This window comes from Aquarana catesbeiana, linkage group LG03 (assembly GCF_042186555.1).
Source record: "Aquarana catesbeiana isolate 2022-GZ linkage group LG03, ASM4218655v1, whole genome shotgun sequence".
NCBI classification, from domain to species: domain Eukaryota; kingdom Metazoa; phylum Chordata; class Amphibia; order Anura; family Ranidae; genus Aquarana; species Aquarana catesbeiana.
In genome coordinates, this window is record NC_133326.1 from 640268054 (window position 1) to 640286350 (window position 18297).

General features: G+C 40.1%; 1 protein-coding gene across 2 annotated transcripts in view; it reads left to right on the plus strand.

Annotated features, from left to right (window-relative positions):
* Positions 1-18297, plus strand: part of COL5A3 (collagen type V alpha 3 chain) — a 299466-nt gene that overhangs the window by 196242 nt on the left and 84927 nt on the right. Inside the window, exons 6-11 of one of the 2 annotated variants that reach the window (XM_073622539.1) lie at positions 4283-4483; positions 8816-8953; positions 9033-9191; positions 11582-11623; positions 11722-11763; positions 12514-12576. In XM_073622539.1, coding sequence (XP_073478640.1) covers positions 4283-4483; positions 8816-8953; positions 9033-9191; positions 11582-11623; positions 11722-11763; positions 12514-12576 — 645 coding nt within the window. The remainder of the gene's footprint in view (positions 1-4282; positions 4484-8815; positions 8954-9032; positions 9192-11581; positions 11624-11721; positions 11764-12513; positions 12577-18297) is intronic. The other variant, XM_073622540.1, reaches the window with a different exon arrangement.

Here is an 18297-nt window from a genome sequence, read left to right on the forward strand (position 1 = left end):
TTGGAGAGATGGTCTGTCCTAAGATGGTGGGAGGTATCCACAGAGTCTTGTTTTTGGCATTTTGGTTAGCGTGTAGGAGAAGAAGTTCTGTTTTTGAACCGTTGAGTTTGAGGGAGCTAATGGTCATCCAGTCATCTATCATAGTAAGGCATTTTTCTAGTTGTTGATGGTGGTCTTTTTGTCCGGTGATGCGAAGGTACAGTTGGGTGTCATGACCCAAAGTATTGAAATTGGGGAGGTTAGCAATAGTGACCTACTGTAGACATGCATTTACTGCTGAAATTAATAAATAGAATTTGTTCATTCTACATAATGGCTATCTAATGTCAAATGCCAAAAAGGCACATCCCCTCCAATTATGAGGCCCATATCGATTGTATTGCTTTACCACAAAAGACAACCTTATGTGGGAGTTATTTCTTCTTGCTGTCATGACCAATTATGAACAATGTGTTTGCTCTGTATACAGAATTAGTATGAATGAAGAGATGTATCACAACTACTGTCATACAACAAGCAGGATGTGTAACTTTCTCAGGCTGTGCTCATCCTAGCAGAATGTCTAGCTAAGCCAGGAGGTCAGTCACATTCTGACAGTGTCCCTCTCTCCTCTACACCTGCTGGGTACAGGTCCCACAGGAAAAGGTTTCTCTGGTTCTCAGCTTACCACACCATTAGACATGCACTGGGGAATCATCCCTGCCAAAATTTATGTATGAAACATCTCAGATCAGAACTATGACAGCCATGCTTCCTCTCTTCTGCTCCTGCTGGATCATAGACACTTCTAATCATCTCTCTTTTTTTCATCTTGCTTCATTTACTGTTATGCCTTCTCTGTTCTAAGTGTAATATATTTTAATGCTGACTATATCTGTCTCAGTTACTTACTTAGGTACGGGACAAGTAAAGTGCAACTTCAGATAAAACATTTTTTTTAGGTTTGGATAGATTGGAAAGGGTTAAAAGGTCTGTCAGTTTGTATAGCTGTCTATGTCCTTACTTGGAAGATTAGTCTTCAATTCCTGTCCCCAAAATGGACTATGGCTATTATCAACTGTACAGATGTCATCATTGGAAAAATATGAACTCTACTTATTTTTTGCGACAACTGTAAAATGTTTGCACTACTTGTCCCCAGTGGCCAAACAAGTAGTAGGTGAAAACCTTCCCAAAATTATATTAGTTTCAAACTCCAACTGTTATCACATGTACAGGTAAAATTTTGGATTCTCCCACACTATGGTGACAGTGGTCCCCAGGACAAGAATTAGGTTAGATTTCCTGAACGCCGACACAGAAAACAATGAAATTAACATTTCCATACTGGAAAATGAGAAAAAAATTGGCTGGAATTATACTTAAAATGAATGTGAATTCAAAGGCCAGAAAGTCCAGTCTAGGAACAAACAGTTACTTATAGGAAGCCAGAGAATGGCTGCTTCCATTGAAATGCTCAAAAAAAAAGGCACGACAGCAATTTTTTAACTTTCAATAAATTAATTAAAGTTTCAAAATACAATTCAAAGTAAATAATTGTGACAATTGGAGCAAGCATCAATATAACATTGATCCGCTGTTGAAACAAGAGTATTAGCAAAAGTAACTCAGCATACAAGCATAATTTTATGTTTACAGGATTAAGTTAACTTTCCATAACATAGCTTAATAGTCACTATATAGCAGCTATCAACAGCGAAAAACTGCCACAATATCCAGGAAATACACTGTCAAATATGCAGAGGGAGAGGAGAAAGAAAAAAAAGTCAGAGAAGAGACAAAAAGAGAAATCCCAGAGGATTTTTAAAGCATTCAGATATGTCGTCAAAGATGGACATAGGTCTATGTGCATGTAATGAGTCCATAGGCTTCAAACCTTTTCAAAGCACCTGCCAGTATTACTCACAATGCCAGCAAGTTTTTGGATCCTGGATACCTTCTGCCTACCTGAGACATGGGGACTACAGCCTTTTTCCACAACCTATCTATTGTCCATTTAGCCACCAAGAAAATGAAAAATAATCTTTGGACAGCACGGGAGATAAATGGCTCATTCAGAAAAGCAATATGAGGAGATTGTGGTATCAAAACTACAGTAAACCATCTTACCTGTTCCAAAATCTTCTAATTCTAGGGCATTCCTACCATATATGATTCATAGAACGTTGGAGGTGACATCTCCAAAAACATAGTGGTGAGGAGTTCTGAAAGAGTTTTGAGAGACGATTAGGAACTAGATACCATCTAGTGAAGCCTTTAACATTAGCTTCAATCAGTGAGATTTTCAGAATGCCCCTATAAGATAACTGGAAAAAATTTTACCAAAACTCCAGCATCTTCTTAAATGCCAGATCAATATTCTACTCTCTCACATAGGATAATTTGGTTGGGATGTTAAGCAAAAGCCCATAGGTGATAGAAATTCTTCCTCTATGGCCGAAGTCCTATGTACACTATTTCTCATAGAGGGTAAGACTCGGGCATTCAGTGGAATCTGGCCACAAGGAATGTAAAAAATGGGAGATTTGATAGAACCAAAAAGATTCAGACAAAGGCAATTTCAGGTTATCTCAATCATGTTGTAAAGTAAACTGTACCCTAGGAGTAAAGTAGTGACCGATTTGGTACATTCACTTGTTCAGCCACCATCGAAAAGCCTTTGAACCGAGAGGGAAGCTAGGTTGTTGAAATGGTGTGGTAATGGATGAATCTGAGAAATTAGATTTTCATTATTCCGCACTCTATCTCAAACAGCAAAGAGATGTACAGTGTTGGGACCAGCATAACTGGTCTATGCTTTGCAGGTTTCCACTTTAAAGTGGTTGTAAAGGCTAATGGCTTTTTTACCTTAATGCATTCTCTGCATTAGGGTAAAAATCCTACCAAGATTAGCTCCCACCAGCCCCCCTAAATACTTACCTGAGCCCAATCTCGATCCAGCACTGTTCCTAAGAGCAGCATTGCTGCACTCTCGCTCTCCCTCATTCTCCTCATTGGACATTTAGGCAGCAGTGGGAACCATTGGCTCCTGTTGCTATCAATCAAATGCTGTGAGGGGGGAGCAGGGGGCAGGACCAAGCCATGCTATGTGTGTCTATAGACGCTTTAAGTAGTCCAAAGTATATGGGCTTCCTGCCTGTCATTCCATAGAGACCTAATCGGGTCTTTCCTTGCGTAAATAAATCAGAGACAGCTGGGTTAACTGGGCAGCCTGATAATATAGTATAAGATTTGGAAGTCAAAGGCATCCTCTAGGTCTGGAAGAGAACAACAATTGTTTTGAGAACCTTGCCCAGCAGCAATTTTTATAGGGCCATTGACTACTTACCATTGACTTCCTGAGTTTTCCCTAACCTTCCTATTACTCAGGATAATGGTAAGTAAACCAGGTTGGTCAACCTAAATTCACACCTTTCAAGTGGATGGTCTGTAGCTGGCCGTAAAGGCCTTTCCTTCTGCAGCACTAATCAAGCATTATTGGGACCAAAAACATTTCTAATTATTATTGCACAGCCTGTCTTGTCCTCCCAGTATGTGTACACATAAAAGATCAGTCTACATCCAGCCAACAGAACTAATATTTTTATTATGGGTAAAGTCAATAAGCATACTTCCTCTACTTTGCCGATTTCTGCCCTGATAACCTAGGAGTAGGGCTAGTGCCTATTATCAATGTAAATCAGCACGAGAAAGGGTTCACTACATCCCTCTTTCCAAACAACATGACAAGCAGCAGGTATTTCTATATACTGTATATATATATATGGTGTCCAAAAATAATGTGCAATGTTTATTTGGTAAATTACCTGCCAGCTTTTGCAGTCTTATTTACCCATTATGATCTTGTTATATGTTTTAGATGGCCATAAAAATTAGCATTTCACCTGCAAAAAAATTAAAGACCCGCTATCACTGTATTACTGTACATAAAATGTGAAAAAGCCCATTCCTCACCCTTGTTTATCACTTTATTAAAAAATCGAAGGGTCCGATATAATGCCAAACAGAAAAAGGACACGTAATCCTAAGGGTAGAGTGATTTCCGCAGCAAATCTTTAAACAATTCCTTATTTCTACATATAAACATTCTCTATTATGTTTCAGGAACCTCTTTTAGCTTTTGTCTACTATTTTCTCTATGTATCTGCTTCTTTTATTTATACATGACTTTTAATGGTTGGGTCTACTGTTACTGTTCTTGGTGTATATTAATTGTAATGCTCTTGGTTTATGCTCATTTTCCATTTACTGGTGTCTCCTTTTCACATTCCTCTTGGTGAAGCCTCTCTTGGCCCAACAGCCCACCCCGGAACCTGCCCCTCGCAAAAAGGGCAAGGGGAAAGGTAAAAAGAAGGATAGAAAGGGCAAAAAGAAGAAGAAAAAGTCTGTAGTTGAGCAGACAGAGCCGGTGCCCACTACTGTCATAAGCACAACACAAGGATTTACTACCTCAACTGCTACAGAGCCAGTCACTCTCTTCATGGTAACCATCTGTATGACCGCATCATGCCAATATGCTTGTCAGTCTCCAGTATGCCGCAGCTGCCGCTAGAGACTGTCAGGGATCCTTCATTGTGGCTGATATTAATCATTAACATCATGAAGCTAGCAGAACATTTTCCATGATCTCATCCAGAACTAACATCATCTATAGAAATATTCTGGCATTCTGGAATGCTGAGTTTATATAATTAGCAATTGCTTTAAATAATGTTTTTGTATCCAGGCCAAAGATTTTAGAATTTAGATTTTCAAGTAATCCTGGTAGTGAAGAATTGGGACGTGCATAGCCTAAATTATCTTTCTGGGTTGAGTTTAGATTGCTTTAAACTAAAACCCTAGGACCCACTGGAGTCTGATAACGAGGTTAGGAGTATGCAGGTCCAATGGTTTAGGTGTGGCACAGCCTAACTAAGGTTTGTCAGGAATCCAACCGTAGCCTTTAGAAAACTGTCAATCAGAAGATGTTTACACCAAATCAGCATGTCAGGGTATAAACATACACACGAGCAGTTAGGTGACTGGAGGAAATCAGTCAGAACATCAGGTAAATTCAAACTTGAGGTTAAGCAAGTCAGAAGCCAAGCGAGGAGGAGCAAGCAATTAGATGGATCACAACTCGAGGCAACAGGTCAATAGGATAAGCAAAACCACAGGATTTGGAATACTAAAACTGAAAAAGAGGTAGTCAGGAGTCAGACCTCCAGATTGAGACATAGCTTCCTTTTTTATATATTCAAGCAGCAGGTTGGGTACCTTCTATTTGCATGGACCTTCATGCACATACAGCTACACAAAGTGCACATGTCTACATGTGTGCCACCAGGAAAGCTGGCAAGCCACCATAGCTTTGTAATTAAGTGCCTAGATAAAAGTTTTTACTGACACAGCTGCATTCGGTTAACAAAACTATATCTTTTTTTCATTCATGGATTTATAGAGAATCTGCACAAACAGAATAAAACTGTTCCTTACAGTGGAAAAGTCCCTTATATTTTCAGCATCTAATTAACTTGACAGGTACAGCATGTAAAACTGACTTTAAACTCCATGGGCCAGTAATAGGGCTGCCCGGTTTTTCCATAGACCACAGTCTTAACTGTGAGCACAATGTTTGTGGACGTTAATGAAGGGCGTTTTTTCCTCAAAACATTGTACGCATCAGGAAGGCTTTGGTCTAGAAAAACGCATCTGATAACACAGCTGTAAATAACAAAGGGAAGATATAAAAAGGGGGAGCATCCAGGATCAACCACGTAATAATGAAGTTTGAATAACCCACAATCCAGAAAATTATCCGAGCTGTGTCAGCCGCTAACATATCTATTCATACAATGATTGCATGACAGTGGCAAGTGCATGACTAGGGAAGGCATACACAAAAAAGGCAAAAGATCTGCCAAGAAAATCACAGTGTGGAACAGGCAGTTGAATAGTAAAAAATGACAGCTTTATTCAAAAATTGCATATGTTAAAAACAAAATGCAAAACAATTACATCACCCAAGTACAAGTTAAAATTAGACAACGTTGTCTATGATCAGGTACTAGCAGCTGCGCTCACTTGCATACACACAAACAACCACTCACAACATGGTATGGTGCAAACAGACATTAGGGTCCAGGAAACAGGGATAACAGCGACTACCACTTCTGGATGGAATGATCGTGGCTAGAACTAGCTGTCAGCTCTCATGAATGACTCTGAGCAAATCATTGGTTCTGGGCAACTGCAATGTAGGTAGGAGTGAAAATGTAGTAGCTAGGCAGATGTAATAGGCCAATGAACATGAAGAAGTTCCTCAGCAATAGACAGGCTTGAGATCAAGCACTTCAGCACTTGACACACAGGCCAAGCGAATAGAGACTGCTGCTCCTGAGTAATGCCTGCTAAAACAGCCAAATTTCAATCCATGTTTGGCCATCTTAAGTCATGCTAATTATTTTGATGGAATGCAAAAAAAAAAAAAGATGAGCAATAGGCTGATATACATTCTTAGAGAAAACATTTCCCCAGCCTCCTTCCGATGTGGCTCACTTAACCAAAAGCCCATGCTTTAATCACATAATATCTACAGACAGATGAAGGGTCAGCTTATCTGAACCCTGATTCTCTCTTTCAGAAGTGAGCTCATGACCACATTTTTAGCATACTGGGTTTTGTGCACAACACAGGAGGTAATCTAGAGAAGTACTTTCTGCAGGAAAGGCTAGTAGTGTTATTTTTTTTTTAACAATTACGCTACTAACTTGGCAGCATTTTAATATTTGAACATAGATTCAGCTATGAGAAGATAGAATTACAGCCTAAAGACGACTATATACTAGTAGATTTTCGAACGTTCATACGAACATTCATACAAAAATTATTTTCAGTACATTTGATGACATTCGAAAGTACTCCAAAAAATGTTGCTTTTTGTGTTTGATTTTGGAGTGCCTGGACTTTCCCAAACAAAAGCAATATTCAGTGCTAGAAATTATTTTGCTCAAGAAAAAATGAGCATTCCAGCTCCTTCAAAAATGCTCATCACTGCATAAATCAAATGTCAATTTGACTCCACTAACAATTAGAAAAATCAGTTGAACATTTTAAAAATGAAAATGCGCGAGCAAAATTCTGCTTGTGTATGGCTAGCTTAAGCCCCAGGTATCCTGGTCACATTACAGAAGTAAAAAAATGAGAATGAACTGACTATTTAGTGTAACATGTATATTTAAGACCAGCTCTTTGTTAGTAGACCACCTGCAAAGAGTTAATTGGGGGTTGCCAGACAAAGCTGACCATTCCATGATTTATGATGGCAATCTCTGCCAGGTTTCATCCATAACATTTGCTTTTTCACAACATGTGACATCTGTTTTCCACCCTCTCATCCTGGCACTAACTTCTCCCAAAAAGCTTGTCATTAGCTAAAACCCATCTCATTTCATCCCTGCGCTCATGACACCCATTGATGTATCTGTGCCCCGTGTCTTGGGCTGGGCCGTTTCTGCAAGGAGCCTGTTGTGGCAAGACTCTGGTCACCTCTGCAACAACTGGCAGCTGACCATTTTCCACTGCAGTAAACCTTTTCCTAAATAAGGAAAAATTAGAACAGATGTTACCATAGCAAATACAGTAACTCTTCCTATTGCAAAGCAGCATAGTGACACCCTTACTGACATATTTATAAAGAATGCCATGGAATATACACTTCCCACCAGAAGATGACCTGTTTATAAAAACTGGAGTTAAGGGAACGCAGTGGGGAGCCCAGTAGCAGTCAGTAAGCATTGATATTTCAGTCTGGCAAAGTGACAGCAGGACTGTGATTGGCTGCAATGGCTATTAGCGCTATGATAGTTTATGCGTTTATGTCACGCCCTTTTCATTTAGGCTAACGCCACACTTATGGGCTTGTAGTAACGTAAGCATTATCACAATGCACATTAATGTTCTGTATGCGTGCATTTTTGTGCATTGCCATCCACTGTGCACATTTACAGTATAAACAAATGCACCTGCATTACAGCCTACAATGCACAGATATTCTATGGGTTGCACTGCCACACCCTGCCATACCGTAGATCTGTTTTTAATGCATTGTGGCTCATTAAGGCCGGGTTCACATCTATGCATAGGTGCTTATTGCTTTGCAGGTAAACAACACATACTATGTGTGTTGCATTTATTGTCATTAATTCTGCATGGCACCCCAGCACACATATGTGACAAAACAAACACAGAATTACAACAGTGCGCCACAAAACACAGACGTGAATACTCTGTATGTTGTGGTGTGCTGTGTGGCCCAAAAGAAGTGGGTGTGATTTATTTTATGCATTAAGGATCATCAAGGACCAATTCAAAGTGAGCCAGTGGTGGACTGAGATTAAAAACCCAAATGAGGACACAGTAGGTAGTCTCAGGTAGTCCCAGCTGTAATGGTAAAGTCAGAGTCAACAGTTGAAGGTAATCCAGAGCTTTAACACATTCACTAAGCTCTGAATGCAACTGTTCTTGCAAGGTGCACAGTCTATTTGCCTTTGGTAAATCCACCCCAAGGGAAAGAGTATGGTTGCAACTTTTCTGATGACTGCCATATCTCAGAGTAAAGTCAACATCACTGCAAAGTCTTTATTAAATAAGTTACAAAATGCAGGGTCAACTAGAAACATCCAGATGTAGCACAGACAGACATCTCATATGCTGTCCCATCACTTGTTGCTGAGGTCACCTTGATATGCCAGCTGAGCTCCTGCCTGAAACTGTTCAGCCCTAATTCTTTCATACTCAATAAAAATAACTTATTCTTCTTGTTAAATCACCAAAGACAGAAACAAAACCAAAGCCTACAGAAGACCCCCTTTTCTCAGAATATGAATTTCCAGACTATTTGTACACACCATCACCTGAAGAAGACATCACCGTCTCCACCGTAACTGTCAGCATCAATGCGACTGACTATGAGGTAATGGACAGACTTATCCATATTTGTTGCGATTTATGTAACTTCAGTTTGATGATTCTATTATTGCTGTCCCCCATAGGACATGACTGAAGAGTACATGACCGGAGAAGAGGAAGATAACCGAAAACCAGATGACTATGAGATTAGAGAGTATGATGATGAGGACTTTGACGAAGGAGACAACAGATATGGTCCTCAGGAGCGTGGTACAGTGCAGACCACAGAAACTGAACCTCAGGTAATGAGATATACTGTATATTATGAGTCATTACCTGTATATATTAGCATTCTTGCTTCAAGTTGTGAGTGATGATGGATAGGTCAATAGTCATAATCTGAACTTCTGTATTTATCCACATTATTTTATATACCTGTTGACAGTCTGAAATACAAGCAAGACTGGGCATGTCTTCTCCAAACCTACCTAAGCGTTGATCTAAGATGTCTTTCTCTGCAGAAAGAGTACAACATTGCCTTCTCAAAGCAGAAGGTACTATCCACATCATTGCTCTTATCACATATCCAAAAAATAAGTTGGTAGAGCCACACCAAGTGTTCCTTCGGTTCTTAGGGACAGCTGTACATCCAAAACCACTAAATGATTGTACAGGTACAGCCTTAAAGTGTTTGTTACCCCAACACTTAATAGTCTTGATTTGTGCCTGCTGTACCATGTACTTGTATGAGAAAGTATCCTATTCTCTTTGTATTGCTTTCTTTATGTGAAATCCCAGGTGTTCCTGCTAGTCCCTCTGCTTTCCTATTTAAAACTGACCGCACTAAGCAGGAGAGCACACCCTGGTCAGTTCTCTAGGTATAAAATAGATAAAGGTCCCACTATTCAATCATGTTTATACAAATGTAAAAATGAGATGATTAGAACAGTCCACAAGTGATGTGAAAATAAATCCTGATGTCAATCTCCACCATCCACTACCGTAGTGATCTTAAATGTCAGTGCCTCCACCAGCAGCTAAAAGGCTCGCTTACCAGCTCCTATTGATCCCTCATTACAAGGAATAGTTAGAGCTTGTGGCTTTAGCCCAGCCAAGGCCTTTCTCCAGGTCCAGATGGTCTCCCAACAAGATCACCCCTTGGCACCACATAAGATGTGAAGATTTCTCACTCAGGTTCCAGGTGATGCATTTCCTCCATACGGAGGAAACACAAACTCTTTTTTTCACGTTTTTTAAGTTCTCTAGCTATGCTGGGAACTCAGTGTACTCTCCTCCAATGATCAGACTTGTCCTGACACACCCCCTCTGCACAGCCTTTCACTGGAAAGCTCAGTATCCTGCTGCTTCTCTTCCCCCAGCTCTTATGCAGCTGAGAACAGAGGGAATATGATTTATGAAAAAGGGAAAAAGGGTATTTATAATGGTTTTTTTTTGTTTTGTTTTTTTAATATCTATACAAAAATGTTTTGCCTTTCATTTCTATTTTTAACTTAATGGGTTGTTTTACAAAGTGATCGTTTACAATTTCTTTAATATGGGGTCAGGTATCTAACATACTGAACGTACAGCACTTTCAACCTTCCTAACTCTCATCAAAGTAAAGCATAGTAGAGACTTTTTAAAGCAGAAGGTATTTGCAGGTCTCACTTCTATCACCAATAACAAAAATAAGGGGCTTATCCATTATTTTGGAATAGTGGGAAGACCCATAAAAAACCTTTGTACCCCTTGACCAACTATACATTCAAAACTGCTAGTTAATAGCACATATAGAGATTGATTTACTAAAACTGGAGAGTGCAAAATCTGGTGCAACTGTGTATGGTAGCCAATCAGCTTCTAACTTCAGCTTGACAATAAAAACTGAAAGCTGATTGGTTTCTATGCACAGTCGCATCAGATTTTGCACTCTCCGGTTTTAGTAAATCAACACCACATTGTCAAATATTAAAGAGTGATGTATTCCAAACGGTATACTCTGTTTTAGGCTTATTGGCCATTATCAGTACACAGTGTGAAGTAGTTTTTATGACGTAGGGCTTGAAGAGAAATAAGAAGGTATAACAAAATATGTTATGGTGAGACAGGCCAAGTGGGATTTGTGATAAGACAAGTGAGACCTGTAGATACCTCTTATTTTAAGAAGGTTCTGCTGTGCTTTTTACTGTTTTAGCGAAAAACCTTTTGGTTTCTTTTGGCCCACCTCACCAAAACCTGTTGGATTATAACTGTATGTATGTATGTATTGAATTCTCATTAGTGAAAGCGATTAAAGGCATGGCTTCTATGGAGTAGAAATTTGGGAACATCAAAACTCTACAACTCTACGACATCTGAGGAGCTTTATCAAAGCAAGCAATTTCGGAGTAAAACACTTCAATAACAAATTTAAAAAAAAAATATTCCTCTATGTATGATGTTTAAACCTCACAATACAGTAACGGGTTCAGCTATGAAGATGATTTCCCCATAGTTAGCTCTCCATCTAGAACTGCTGCTTTATGGTAAAGTTGCAGGAACTGAATTTCACCACCCATTATTCAAAACTGATAAGTAAATATCAAAATATAAAGTGTTACCCCTTAGAAAATGTTGCATACTGGGTATAGTATATGCATGTGGGTGTGTTTGTTTTTTAGTCTAATTTCCTATTTTTACTGTTTTTGCTTAGAGCTTGAAGGGAGAGAAAGGAGAGCCCGCTATAGTGGAGCCTGTGAGTAGAATTACACCAATGGTATCATGACTCCTACATTTCTGATGGTACAGTCTTAAATGTAAGTCCTGGTGAAAATTATTTCATTCTTGTTTCAGGGCACCGTGATTGAGGGTCCGATAGGATTCCCTGGGCACCCGGTACGTATAACAGGTTAAAGGACTGTTATTAAAAATATTTTTAAAAGTTCTTTGTGTATTAAGAGGGGGTATTCCAAGCATTTTATCTATGTATTCAATGTATTGCATTTTATACTGTGCTGCTAAATGCAACTTTTCTTATTTAAGGACTATACATTGACGGAACCCTTTACCAAAGCAAAAAAGTATGGATCAGCCCTTAGTGTAGCCTCCATTAACACACACTGAAATGAATTTTCTGAGTTCTCTCAATGGATTGTCTTTAGCGATATATGAAGAACTCACTGATTGACATTGGTGCTTCTATACCACAATAAGCCAGTGTTTGGTGTGGGGGAAGACTTAAAGTCAAAAATTTAAGCTATCCCAAAGTAGCAGAGTGCACCCAAGATTAGAGCTTTTTTACTAATAAAGGCCTTGTGAAGCCTTTTTTTAGGCAGTGTTTTTAATCTTAAAAGTTTAAAAAGAGTTGTCCCATTGGCAACACCAGCAGAAAAAAATCTTTCCCTCAGCCATTAAGTATGCAAAGCCTCTATAGCCAGGAATGAATAGTAAGCCGAGACTGGTGCTCAGACAGGTAACTCTCTCTGAATCCAACTGAAAATAAAATATTGGCATTCCTGTGATACATGGTAAAGGACAATAATATTTCTTATTCTGTACATTTGTTATTGGCTTTCTACATACGTTTTGCATATTTAACACATATCACTTTGAAAAATTACATTATGTTTTATGTGTCCTGTCTAGGGAGAACCAGGACCGCCTGGGCCTTCAGGACCTCCTGGACCAATTGGAGATCCAGGTGAAAGGGTAAGAAACTACCTTGATTTACAATTAACTGCATTTAACCTAACTGTGGTAAAAAAAAGATGTCACTTTTGCATAATAAAACACAGAAAAAGCTTTACATGAGTGTAGATTAGCACAGAGATGAGATATCTGATGATCTAATTCCAAAATTTTTTTTTTTTTCTTAGGTTTTTAGATTATTTAATACATTCATTTGATGGGTTTTATTGAAAGTCTTATTAGACTGGTAACCATGTTCCATCAAAGTAACACATTGGCTCTTTGATTTACAAATAGTCAAACTTTAGTAATGCTTCCTAGATACAAAAGATAGAAATCCATTATTGACATTCAAGATGTTTGCTTGTTATCATAGCACCTGTAGAGAATTTGGTTGTGGTAGAGCTAGGATGGCTTTAAACTGATTGAATTTCATCTGGTTTCTCATGATCCAGCTGAAATTCAAGCACTGGGTGGCCCTGTTGGCAGCCTACTGCCCAATATCCTTCAGCCTGAAAATTGAAGGAGGCAGTCAGATAATTATTGGCCAAATGATAGCTGCAGCCAATCAGGTGCAGTCACTGTTTGGCAGCACCCACTGTCTTCTGACAGCTACAGGTGACGGCTGTCAGAATACAGGTGCCTCAGTGGGAGATTCATTTATCCACACTGTTTACTGTGGATGGAGGAATCTGTTAGATTTTTTTTTCCTTTTTATTATATGGTCAGCTTTAGGTATGACAGGCTAGGATGATTTTGCAGAGAAATGGGAAAAGAGCTCCACCCTCCTAGAGCAGCAGGGGTAAAATGCATAGATGGATGGAGGTTAATGAATCCCCAAAAAAAAGTTGAAGCACATGTGTGTAAATTGTTATATTTATCAAATGATTTTTAATTCTGGTTAGCCCCTTAAACACACACCGTGTCACACTACATAGACAGGCATGTTATAACCCTCTTTCTTTGTTCAGTTTTGCATTTTCCTGTATCACTTCTCCTACTGCCTGCTCAATGGACAATGAATTGGCACCATCTTAAAAACAATGAATTTTCCAATGGACAGGCAGGTGATAGAAGAAGCTATAAAGTTTAACCAGGAAAAGAAAAGTCATCTTCCCGTCTATGCAGTGCAACAGGGGTGCGCACAATACAGTGCTATTTAAACAGTGCACAAGTATGTGCTTCGCCTGTTAGAATACATTATAGTTTCAACTCAAAGCTAAAATTAACTTAAAATTACATTAAAAGCTGACACCCAGTGGTTCTGTTATCTTCCTGAGCACCCCAGAGGTCTAAAAATCTGGATATTTGTCATGCACCCCTGACTCCTAAATCTGAGCTATGCACCATCTACTGACAGCCAATAGGGTTGATTTACTAAAGGCAAATAGACTGTGCACTTTTCAAGTGCCGTGGCATGCATTTTCCTCAGAGCTTAGTAAATGTGGTAAAGCTCTGCTGATTTTCATCATCCAATCATGTGCAAGCAAAAATGCTGTTTATTTGACTTCCCTTGCACCTGATTGGGTATTCTTTACAAAGTGTAGCTTTACCACATTTACTCAGCTCTGGAGAAAGTGAGTGCAACTGCACTTACAAAGTGTACAGTCAATTTGCCTTTAGTAAATCCACCCCAATATGTTTGGGGACCTCATGCCTATGTGCAGGGTCTTCAGATATCTTTAATGTCAGCAGATGATGCAAGCATTGCACCAACTTTGGCACTTTGATCCTGCTTTTTCTTGCTCCCCTTGATTGCCATTCTCTTTGTGGTTGAGTTGTAGGAATCACCAGGATAGTGAATTGAGTGTGATGCTGCCACTCTGACTCAAAGGTGTTCTTTTCCATAAAAACAACCAGGGCTTTTTTTCAGTGGGAACGTGGGGGAACGCAGTTCCGGCACCTCCAGCACTGAATGGCAAGGGGTCATGGGGTGTGCTGAAGGGTCCATTGATGCCAGATGCTGGGGGATCTATTGTTGCTGGGGGGTATTATGTTGCTAGTGGGTCAATTGTGGATGGGCGGATCTACTGTTGAGGGAGGAGTCTATTGTTGCTGGCTGCTGAAGGGTCTATTGATGCTGGCTGCTGGGGAATCTATTGTAGCTAGGGGAGATCTAGTGTTGTGGAAGGGGTCTATTGTTGCTGGGGGGGTCTTTTTTTGGTGTGGGTCAATTGTTGCTAGAAGCGATCTACTGTTGAGAAGGGGTCTATTGTTGCTCACTGCCAGGAGATCTATTGTTGCTAGTGGGGTCTATCATTCCTGGGGTGGGTCTGTTATTGCGAGGTGATATTTTGTTTAAAGAGGTCTACTGTTGCCGGGGGAATCTGTTATTGTTGGGGATGTCTTTTACCGAGGGGGGGGGCTATTGTTGCTGGCTGCATAGGGTCCATTTTATTACCTTTATTGCTATAATTACCAAATTCCATAAAGATTACTTGTGTAAAAAGTAACTATCTTGCAGTTACCCTACACATCAATCTACTTATTGAATATATAAAGAGGTGCCACAACTCATAAAAGGCTTAAATACTCAACCCAAATACATATACAAAAAATAAGTGCGCAACCAAAATAAATAAATTGATATATAAAGTGCTTGAAATAAAGATTACTTAGCACCACAAAAAGATACTCGGTTATGTTTTCTCTAAAATAGATGGTTCTGGGAGGTGGGTATGGGGTGGAAACAAGGGACGGTGCTTGGAGGTGGGTAGGGGGGCAGAGACAAATGGTGACACAGGAGAGGGGAGTTCCTGCACCTATTCTCTGAGAAAAAAAGCCCTGAAAACAACTGACCCTTTCTCCTATTGAAATATACAGTATCTCACAAAAGTGAGTACACCCCTCACATTTTGGTAAATATTTTCTTTATCTTTTCATGTGACCACACTGAAGAAATTACACTTTGCTATAATGTAAAGTAGTGAGTGTACAGCTTGTTTAACAGTGTAAATTTGCTGTCCCCTCAAAATAACTCAACATACAGCCATTAATGTCTAAACAGCTGGCAACAAAAGTGAGTACACCCCTAAGTGAAAATGTCCAAATTGGGCCAAAAGTGTCAATATTTTGTGTGGCCACCATTATTTTCCAGCACTGCCTTAACCCTCTTAGGCATGGAGTTCACCAGAGGTTCACAGGTTGCCCCTGGAGTCCTCTTCCACTCCTCCATGATGACATCACAGATCTGGTGAGCGTTAGAGACCTTGCGCTCCTCCACCTTCCATTTGAGGATGCCCCACAGATGCTCAAAAGTGTTTAGGTCTGGAGACATGCTTGGCCAGTCCATCACCTTTGCCCTCAGATTCTTTAGCAAGGCAGTGGTCGTCTTGGAGGTGTGTTGGGCGTCGTTATCAAGTTGGAATACTGCCCTGCAGCCCAGTCTCTGAAGGGAGGGGATCATGCTCTGCTTCAGTATGTCACAGTACATGTTGGCATTCATGGTTCCTCCAATGAACTGTAGCTCCCCAGTGCCATGACACTCCCACCACTGTGCTTGACTGTAGGCAAGACACACTTGTCTTTGTACTCCTCACCTGGTTGCCGCCACACACGCTTGACACCTTCTGAACCAAATAAGTTTATCTTGGTCTCATCAGACCACAGGACATGGTTCCAGTAATCCATGTCCTTAGTCTGCTTGTCTTCAGCAAACTGTTTGCAGACTTTTTTGTGCATCATCTTTAGAAGAGGCTTCCTTCTGGGATGACAGCCATGCAGACCGATTTGATGCAGTGTGCGGCGTATGGTCTGAGCACTGACAGGCTGACCCCCCCACCCCTTCAACCCCTGCAGTAATGCTGGCAGCACTCATACGTCTATTTCCCAAAGACAATCTCTGGATATGATGCTGAGCACATGCACTCAACTTCTTTGGTTGACCATGGAGAGGCCTGTTCTGAGTAGAACTGTCCTGTTAAACCACTGTATGGCTAATGGCTAATTGGGCCCAATTTGGACACTTTCACTTAGGGGTGTACTCACTTTTGTTGAAAGCGGTTTAGACATTAATGGCTGTGTGTTGAGTTATTTTGAGAGGACTGCAAATTGACACTGTTATACAAGCTTTCCACTCACTACTTTATATTGTAGCAAAGTGTAATTTCTTCAGCGTTGTCACATGAAAAGATATAATAAAATGTTCACAAAAATGTGAGGGGTGTACTCACTTTTGTGAAATACTGTAGTTGATTTTAGGCACTATCACCTGTGTGCTTTTGTTTATGTTTGCATTTAGAAGTTTCTTCCGGGATTTTATCCATGTTTGTGTCTCTTTTAAAGACTTTCCTTCCATTCCAGTCTCAGTGACAAGAAGTGAGTTAAAATCTCCCTACTGGGAGATTGGCAAAAAGCCCACCCAAGGATCTATTCCTTTCCACGGTGATCAAAACCCACAAGATGATCTATACTTTTCCACAGCTATCAAAGCCCACAATGATCAAAGCCCATCAGATGATGCATCCCTTTTCCATAGTGATTAAAGCCCACCAGAGAATCTAGACCTTTCCAAAGTGATATAAGCCCCCAATAGGATCTATCTCCTTTTACAGTGATCAAAGCCCACCAGAGGATCCATCACTTTTCCACAGTGATAAAAGCCCACCGGAGAATCTATCCCTTTCCACAGCAATAAAATCCCTCTCTATCTATCCCTTTCCACTTTATACAAAAAAAAATATTGTGGCTGGAGATTGGCTTTAAAGGACAACTTCATCTTTACAAACCCACTAGTTCACCCAACTTGGCCCCTTGACCCAATCCAACCTAAAACCATTCCCAACTAGATATTTACTTACCTTTCCATGACAGCAGCATTCTCCTCCGGAGTTATCCCCTCAGCCCAAAATCTTTCTTGGCTTCTTCAAGTCTAACTTTAAGTCTAACTTCCCATAGACTTCAATGAGGCTGTGCCCCTTGCGTCTCTAGTGATGGAGCATGGTGGCATTCATACCTTTGAAAACTAAGGCCTGGATCACACCTATGCATTTTTTTAGTGCATTTTCAGTTTTGCAGAAACACACTACAGTCCATTTAATATGGTTTCCTATGGGTCATTTTCACATTCGTGCATTTTATGGAAAGGGCCAGGGACTGTTTTCTGGTTTTTGATTCCATAGACTTCACTAGTTTAAAAATGTGTATGGAAAAACGCAAAATGCACCTGGAATGTGCAAACTGCAACCTGCTGAGGTGTAAACCAGGCCTTACTGTAAAGGTGCAGCCAATGCAGAAGACAGTTTTGGGTCTGAGTGTATAATCACTGGAGAAGGCAGCCGATGTCATGGAAAGTAATTAGGCAGCTGGGTGGTTGTGGTTCTGGGTTTCATTAGGTTAGCTGGCTAGGAAGGATGGGCTGTGAATTTTAGGTTAAACATGAACATTCTCTTTAAGGGACTTTTAGAAATACCTCAACAGCTGTTGCGTATTAGGAGTTCCCAGAGTGACACAGCTCCCCCTCGTGGCTGAAGATTGATTGCAACAAATGCTGATTTTCAGATACTTGGCTGAAGGAAATCAGACCAGACAATAAAGCACTTTCCTAACATTTGGACCTGATCCTACACGAGTCTCTTTAGAGACATAGCAGTCACATGAAAATAATAAGAAGAACATTGTCACAATACGCACGGTAATGTTGTCTCTTGATGAAAAAACTCATACAGACCTATCTATCTGTGCGATCATTGTGCAACATTTGGGACACAATAATGCAAATATTACTATAGTGTACACCAGTGG